We start from the raw sequence: 9033 nt of genomic DNA, 5'->3' as shown, positions 1-9033 counted from the left end.
GGGGCAGGACAGGGAGCTCTTTAGCACTATGCCTACAAAAATACACAGAAACACACAATGCATCCCTACACACACAGAAACACAACATGCTTCCCTCACAGTGAAACACACAATGCATTCATTATACACACACACACACACACACACAATGCAACCCTTACACATAAAGACAATGCATCCTTTGCACACATACACAAACACACAATGCATCCATTACGCACACATGCAAACATAAGGCACCCCTTACAGACACACACACTGCATCCCTTACATACATAGAAACACACCTTGCATACCTTATGCATACAGATTCACACAATGCATCCCTTACACACAATACATCCCTTATACACAAACACACTGCTTTATATCCCTTACACAAAAACACACTGCTTCCACTACACACAAACACACTGCATCACCTACACAAACTGGTATCCCTATATACTACATTCCACAAGCACACTCTACAATAACACATCCCCTACACACTCCACTCCCTGTGAGCGAACTCATGGGTGGAACATGTGGTCTTATGGGTGGGCCTTATGGGCATACTCACCATCAGGCCCGGGGGCCCAGATCTTGAGCGGTGTAAGGGGCCCCCCAAAAATGGAGCTGCTTCCAGTTATCCCAGAACATTGAATTTTTTGACCACAGTTACAAACAGCCTCCAGATATCCTGTTCTACACCAGACCAGTTGAGCCAAGCTGCAAACAGAGCCCATCACCATCCTCATCTGGTTGTAAGTAGGCAATCTAGTATATTATTAGCGACACTAATCTCTAATTTACCTCACATTAAAGGGACACTATAGTCCACAGAACCACTGCAGCTTAATGATATGTGATGTCACATGGAGGGGAGGGGTGGCAAATTCTTCTTTTGCCTAGGACGGCAAAAATCCTTGAGTACAGATATAGTAGAAAAAAGCCAATAAAAAGAAACCATCGACGCAGAGAAGGCCTTCGACAGAGTTGGTTGGACGTATCTCTTCGACACCCTGACACACGCAGGCCTGGGAGCACACATGATGCGATGGATAACTGCCCTATACCAAACACCAACAGCACACGTCCTTGTCAACGGAGCGCTGACCCCCGAACTTACAATACACAACGGCACGAGACAGGGTTGCCCCTTATCCCCCTGTTGTTCGTCCTAGCCCTAGAACCGTTCTTGACACACATCAGGCGCAACAATGACATCACAGGAATCACGACAGGCGACGTCCACCATAAAGTGCCCGCCTTCACAGACGACCTGCTATTCTTCGTCACCAACCCAGAAATATCCCTGCCCAACATCCAACAGGCCTTTAAAGAATTTGGAGAGATCTCTAACCTAAAAATAAACTATGCTAAATCAAATATATCCTAAACGTCAGTGTCCCCAGCAGACGCGCCGGCCCCCTATGCCAGAGCTTCCCGTGGCTGACCAAAGACAGCAAAGACCTCTTCCAAGCTAACTTCGCCACAACACTTTCTACCTTTCAAAAAGACATGAGGGACTGGGCACACCCGCACATACCATGGCTCGGGAGGGTCCAAGTCATCAAGATGAATTTCCTCCCACGCCTACTATACTTATTCCAAACCATCCCCATTAAACTCCCCGGGGCGTTTTTCGCCGCACTAAAAACAGCCATGATCACATACATTTGGGACGGTAGACGCCCCAGGATGAAAGCCACCACACTAATGAAACCCAAGGACATGGGGGGCCTAGCACTGCCGGACTTCCGCTCATATCACACGGCCACACATCTCCTGAGGGTGATGGAATGGACGAATAGCGGAGTCCATAAACTATGGAAAGTGGCGGAAGAATCGGAGGCAAACATGCCATTAGCAGCCATACCCTGGGGCAGGAAGAACCCAGACACCCGAGACATGTCCCCATACACTAGATTCACCCTGGAAATATGGCGCAAAGCGTCGAAAACACACAACTTAGCGCCCTACCCCTCCCCCCTGACACCACTGATACACAACGCTGACTTCACGCCGGATCTCGACCCTAAAGCATTTCAGGAAATCCTCCAGACCCCGATCCCGAGACTACACCACATAACCACCAACGGCAAATGCAAACCACTAGCAGACATGCTAGGCGACGGGACACCCACTTTCATACAAAGCTTCAAACACGCACAACTTTCCGCCTTCGTACACACCCTACCACAGGGAACCGCACTCACCAGAAACCGCACAACATTCGAGACACTATGCAATAACCCAGACCCACTACCACACGGAGTCTCCCTCTTATACACACTGCTACAGACAGAGACACCTACTGCTAAGCCTCTATTTATGGGGAAATGGGAAACGGCACTGAACAAAACGTTCACAGACGCAGAGTGGGAGCAGATATGCTACCTCACTCACCACTGCGCGACACACAGCAAGACCCAAGAGACAGCATTTAAAATCCTGACGAACTGGTACCGCACCCCACACCTCCTCCACAACATAGACCCAGAACACACTAACCTCTGCTGGAGGTGCGAGAGGGAAACAGGAACTGCACTACACATTTGGTGGGACTGCAAAGTAATTAGACCGTACTGGGAGGGCATACACAACATACTAAAGATGTTCTCGGACGCACCCCCTCCCCTGGAACCGGCAGCAATGCTCCTTCACCACACCACAGTACCCAGATCCAGATATAAGAAATCCATGACGGTTAGGATACTAAATGTAGCCAAACAGATACTCCCCCAATACTGGAAGCAAAAGACTGCACCCCCGTTAAAGGTATGGTTCACCCAGATGGAAGAACTTAGGGCAATAGAAGACCTGATCATGACAGCCACAGACAAACCCCAGACTTACGCGGAGACCTGGACACTGTGGCTCCTCGAGACCGCCAAAGATGCCTTTCTAGAGAAGATTAAGGACAGGGATGTGACCGGACCCAGACCCCTCCTCCCCACTACCGCCTAGAACGAACGTGACACGAGACTGGTACCCATGGCTAAACCACCCTGAAGCTCCAATGCGCACCTACAATCTGTCACCACTAATGAACGAATGCCATACGCTACACAGTAAAGGAGGAGACTATATTTAAAAGAAGAAAAACTACCACAACAAGAGGACATAGTCTTAAATTAGAGGGACAAAGGTTTAAAAATAATATCAGGAAGTATTACTTTACTGAGAGGGTAGTGGATGCATGGAATAACCTCCCAGCTGAAGGGGTAGAGGTTAACACAGTAAAGGAGTTTAAGCATGCGTGGGATAGGCATAAGGCTATCCTAACTATAAGATAAGGCCAGGGACTAATGAAAGTATTTAGAAAACTGGGCAGACTAGATGGGCCGAATGGTTCTTATCTGCCGTCACATTCTATGTTTCTATGTTTCTATTCAAACATACCGCATATACCCAACACAACAGATACCTAGACACACTTTAATACACTTATTGCAGCAGACATGCACAGCAACTCGATACGACACACATAACCAACAGCGCCCAAACGGGAGTGAGACCCACAACCAGGCACCGCACCACTCCTCCCCAGGAGGCGAAAACACAGACACAAACACACAGAAGAGACGCAATTAACCCACATACATCACATGGGAAGTAAACACTGTTGCATACTCACGTATCATACGGGACCTACGCGTCCGACAATACAGCAGGCCTGCGAGCCCAAATATACGTACGAATAATTGACTTCAACAAAATGAATAACGCCCCAATATGGTCTCACACGAATGCCTAGGAAACTGTATATACCTGTGCCCGATAACTCCTTTAATTGCAAAGTTACCGATTGCATGTTACGCTAAAAGCAGAGACCTGCGAGTCTCAAAAACCTGAACGAGAAAACCAAAATAAAAATTATATTTACAAAAAAAAAAAAAAAAAAAAAAAAGAAACACTATCGTATTATAGAGGATACAGATAATCTAAATTTTGTCACAACTTAATATCTCATAGAGGAAGGAAAGAGATAGTGTAACATAGTAAATATAGTAGCAAAAAACACTGGTGCTTTTTTCTGTTTTGTTTATGTTGAAAAAAAAAAATGGTTTTGAACCCCCCACTCCACCCAAAAAACCCCAACACTTACTGATATTATGTAGCACACCAAGATTTCATGAGGAATGTATTTTTCTGTGCCCTTTTCAATGGAGGAGGGTGTCTGTGTATAGGGCTCAGATCATCGTATCCCACAGAATATAAAAGGCCTGGCATTTGATTTATTAACATTATGCAGTTTGATGCAAATGGATAAATTACAAAATGCACTGTGCAAAGCAAGTGAAGCTACAACAAGGGGAAAGGTGGTAATACCATGTAAACTTTAATTAAAATGTAAACCAGCTAGTAAAAAAAATCAAAACCAAAAACAACCTCCAAACATAATACAATATAAAAATTAATCTTGTACAACATTTTACAGACCCGTTCCCTGTGTACTTGGACAGTGGTCACCGTTTTTAAAGCAGTCTCTTTTCAAACATAAGACAATATCTAAGTGTGCCAATAACAAGAACTACCACAAATACAGGCCGCTTGATTCCACAAAGTGGTAAAGATAAAAAAAAAAATATATAAAAAAAAATAAGGACATTAGGTGACAAAAAAGTGAGAACAAAATCCATGAGAGGGATTGGTTTTTCTATTTTTGTATATTTTGCAAAACATCCGGCTCTCTAGTACATGACAAAAGAACAGATCATTTAGTATATCACTGCTGCTAGTTTTAATGAATCAGTCCACTGATTTTGGAATCCACACTTAGATGCCAGTTCTCTCCCTTTTATGTGGAGCTCCCTCGTCAGGACATTCGGACCATTGCATCATAACAGAGCTGCTGTACAGAAGAAGATGTCCAGTAATCTGTGCAAGATGGGATAGAAGATGAAACAATTTCCTGGAAAAGAAGAAAATAGGTCAAGAAATGGAAGAAAAAAATAAAATTATATACCAAAATTAAATAGACTGCAATATCTAGTGGTGATTAGATTCAAAGGAACACTCCAAGAACCATAACAAAGACAGACCGCTAATGCACTGACAGAGTACCGTATATACTCGAGCATAAGCAGAGTTTTTCAGCACATTTTTTGTGCTGAAAAAACCCAACTCGGCTTATACTCGAGTCAATGTCTGTATTATGGCAATTTACATTGCCATAATACAGACTGGGGGCTGTGTGCGGTTACTTACCTCTCCTGCAGCTCCTGTCAGCTACCTTCTCCTCCGCGCCGGTCCGGTCAGCTCCCCTGTCAGCTCCCAGTGTAAGTCTCACGAGAGCCGCGGGGTCATAGTGCGGCTCTTGCGAGACTTACAGTGGAGCTGACCGGACCGGCGCGGAGGAGAAGGGAGCTGACATGAGAGGTAAGCGCTCGCTGCCAGCCCCCCCCCTGAAATGCCAATGCCACTGGACCACCAGGGAGTGAGAGCCCCCCTCCCTGCCATGTATCAAGCAGGGAGGGGGGGACGAAAAAAAAAAAAAAATAAAAATTTAAAATAATATTTAAAAAAAAATAATAAAAATGCCCACCCCCCACCAAGGCTCTGCAACACAAACACACACTGCACTTATTATATACACACACTGTAAATAAATATTCAATCAATATAATTTTTTTAGGATCTCATTTTATTTAGAAATTTACCAGTAGCTGCTGCATTTCCCACCCTAGTCTTATACTCGAGTCAATAAGTTTTCCCAGTTTTTTGGGGTAAAATTAGAGGCCTCGGCTTATATTCGGGTCGGCTTATACTCTAGTATATACGGTAAGTAGTCAAACTGATAATTGGTTTGATGACTTTCCTCGGGTCCACTGAGCCCCTCCTCTTTTGCTGCCATAAGTTCCTGCATTTAACTAAGCCGGTCATGCTGGGCTTAGCTCAATGGGTATGAGTGATTAGCCAATGAGCTAGCCGGGCACAGCAGAGCTTAGGGCAGTGCAGCCAACTCTGCTTCCTTCCGCTATGCACTTAAGCATAAGGAAAAATTAACTTGGCAACAGCTGCTGATAGGCCAAGCGTTCAGCAAGTTCGTGGTTTTTAAATTCACTCCCTAGTTTGTGCTCAGCCTATCACCAGGCACCCATTAAAAGATGGTAAGATTGCCTATGTTACTGCTTCACTTTGTTGGCCTCTTGGGAAAAGTTTGCTTAAAGGGACACTACAGACCCCTAAAGCACTTTAGTTTGTAGAAAAGCTTTGTGTGATAAGAGAAAATTGTGTAGATTTCACTAGAAACGGACACCTGATATGAATTTACCTGGATATATACCTCCTGGCTGTTTAGCTCAGTGGAGATAAACTCTAGAGGCAGCAGCAAATGAGAATTGCAGATTTTGCAAGCGGTTTTTAGTTTTACCCCCAATGAAAAATTGCATAATTAAATGCATGCAAGTTTTCATTTGGGAGTATATCTACTAAACAGTGCATTTTAATTTGGGCAATGGAATGTCCCTTTAAATTATATATATTTTTAATTGTTTTGTTAAATATTCATTTTAATTAAGCTTTAAAAGGAAATCAAAGAAAATTCAACTCTACTTTTAGTTTAGGACAGGATCCTCCACTCCAGCCATATACATGAGTTTTGGGCTAGACCAGGCATGTCCAACCCGCAGCCGCATGCGGCCTGGAATCGCAGGCAATGACGGCCCAACCAGCTGCGGTACTATCCGCAAGTTGATTCAGGGAACCGGTTAGACACCACGGCTCTGAAATAGCGCGACCAGGCCCCTGCTTTGTATGATGCCGCAGTGCCGGGAGGAAGTGATTACAAGTCACTTCCTCCTAGCGTAGGATGAAGCTGCGCGGGAGAGAAGCAATCAGCAAACACGGAGACTCCCATCAGACTTTATTTTATATGCGGGCCAAGAAAACATTTTATACACTCAACGTGGCCCAGGGAAGCCAAAACGTTGGACACCCTTGGGCTAGACAGTGTTTTAAAACAATTTTTATTGTCTTCCCTCCTTCACTCCCTGCGCAGAAACTGAAAAATGGTCAGTCTCTAGGGTCTTCTCTAACCCGGTCTGGCCCAAGTTGCATGTATATGGCTGAAGGATCCAGTCATATTCTAAAAGGAACTTTTCTTTCTGCTATTGTTTCGCTCAGAATCTGTTCTTTATTTTGGATCGTTTTCTTTAAAACATGAGAAAATAAAAAATAAAAAGAAAGAAAGAAAAGGAATAGAAGAGGAAACCACAGGAGAAATGCAAGTTCGGCATGACAGTGCTATTTTAATGTGTTTGAGAGTAGAATATTCACTTACGGTTTTTCCCATTTGGAGAGCCGAGCACAGGTGCCATTATAGGCGATATCATAGTGGCTCTTTAGACCGTACATTTGCATGGTTACCTGTATCAGACAGGCATTTTGGAGCAGGACCCTGTGAACCTGTTACATCATCCCAGGAGAAGACTCCATCTTATATATGTAGATTTAAAGATACACAGCACCTCATTTTATAATGAATACACACACCTTTCACCTCTATATATTAGTTACATAGTTCTGAACCAAGTAGACTTTCCATTCACAGCTCAGCTAATGACATCACAAACATATCCCAGTCAGTGAGTGACATCACTATCTAACAGGGGTAATGGGAAGGCAGACTCATTATAGCTGCAGCAAAGAAAATAACACTAGGGAGAAAAGATCAGCAGGTAAGTTGGTCAAGTTAGACTTAGTTCCCATATGCCCTCAAACACCCCCACAGCCCTTTTTAAATATAGTGTCCATTTTTTAAGAAGTTCAGAAGCCTGCATCAATTTGACATTGCCAAAGGTGTAAATGCTGATTTGGCGTGGATAAAGCCATCTTACCAGAACTGTTATTTTGGACACATAAAAGGAGATCCTTTCACATACAGCATTCCAAGCTTATGGGATGGTCTTTGGATGTAAGAGAATCCTACATTATTTTGTCAAATCCCTTGAAAATGGTTTGTTAAAAACATTATGTTACCACCCTGCACCATCACCACTACAGTTGGCTGAGTGCTTTTTTAACATACCTAGAATGTTTTAGAATAGATAATTACTGGCCACATTCCCGGCCGCACTGTAGCGCTCTTAAGTTGAAACGTTGGGTGGTTTTGTTTAGTAAAACATACAAAAGCATTGTACAATACAGTAAGAGTGTAATACAGATGCGTTGGGGCACAGAAAGAAATACTAACTTCTCTGTGTTCTAAATTATATTTAGTATTTCCTGGTTACATGCTGTTAGAAGACATGTGCCTATAATGTCAAGTACTGGAACACTCCAAGTCACCCAGCTTAAGAACAGTGATAATTAACCTGGGTTCTGCCAGGTGCGTCCCGCTGATTCCCCTGCTGCAGGAGCTAGCTAGTAGCTACACAGTGTTAAGCCATGCAGTGCTCATTGGCGTTTGTTGAGTAAGCTTAGTTCAGTGGCAGTAGCTTTGTGTATCAGGGGAGGCAGGACCAGGTAAACTGGCAAGCCATTCTTAAAATTGGACTACATACTATGGGTGCGAGCCTGGGCACTCCTGGCATCATAACCACTACAGCAGCCTTTAGTGGGGATGGGCCTTGCAGACTTCCTTTGAGTAATATAAATAACATTACATTATGGGTGCTTGTGAAGATTTTAGGGTTCCAGATGAATGCCATTTCCCAGACAGTGATTTTTTATTTTTTTTAATAAATACACTTATTCTAGTATAAAAACCGCCACCACCAGGAGAATTTAAAAATAAGTTGTAGGTTACTCAAACCAAATTAGAGTAAAATCTCACAAAAACCCAATTTAACCAAAACGCTATGAAATCACAGTACTATTATATAAACAATTTTGGTAATGTAATGTTTATATGATACAGGCAGCACCGTAGCATTTTAAGTGCTTCATACAGCTCATATGTCTGTCTGGGACCACTAAATATGGCTCCATCTGACTGCGGTATTAATACATGGGTCTCCCTGGCGTTGGCAGTGATTTAAGCCTGCAGACACCAGAACATTAGGATGTTCGGCAGTTATCTAGAGAACGCAAAAATCATACTTT

At 43.5% G+C, this 9033-nt stretch overlaps 1 protein-coding gene across 1 annotated transcript in view; it reads right to left on the bottom strand.

Moving 5' to 3' along the window:
• Positions 1 to 4303: 4303 nt before the first annotated feature.
• The window catches only part of CIDEA (cell death inducing DFFA like effector a), a 67528-nt gene continuing 62798 nt past the window's right edge, over positions 4304 to 9033 (bottom strand). The window contains exon 5 of the mRNA XM_063451596.1: positions 4304 to 4900. Coding sequence (XP_063307666.1) covers positions 4765 to 4900 — 136 coding nt within the window. The 3' untranslated portion in view covers positions 4304 to 4764. The remainder of the gene's footprint in view (positions 4901 to 9033) is intronic.

This window comes from Pelobates fuscus, chromosome 4 (genome assembly GCF_036172605.1).
Source record: "Pelobates fuscus isolate aPelFus1 chromosome 4, aPelFus1.pri, whole genome shotgun sequence".
NCBI lineage: Eukaryota > Metazoa > Chordata > Amphibia > Anura > Pelobatidae > Pelobates > Pelobates fuscus.
The sequence above is the reverse complement of the archived record's forward strand: the minus strand, read 5'-3'. Positions and strand labels throughout refer to the sequence as shown.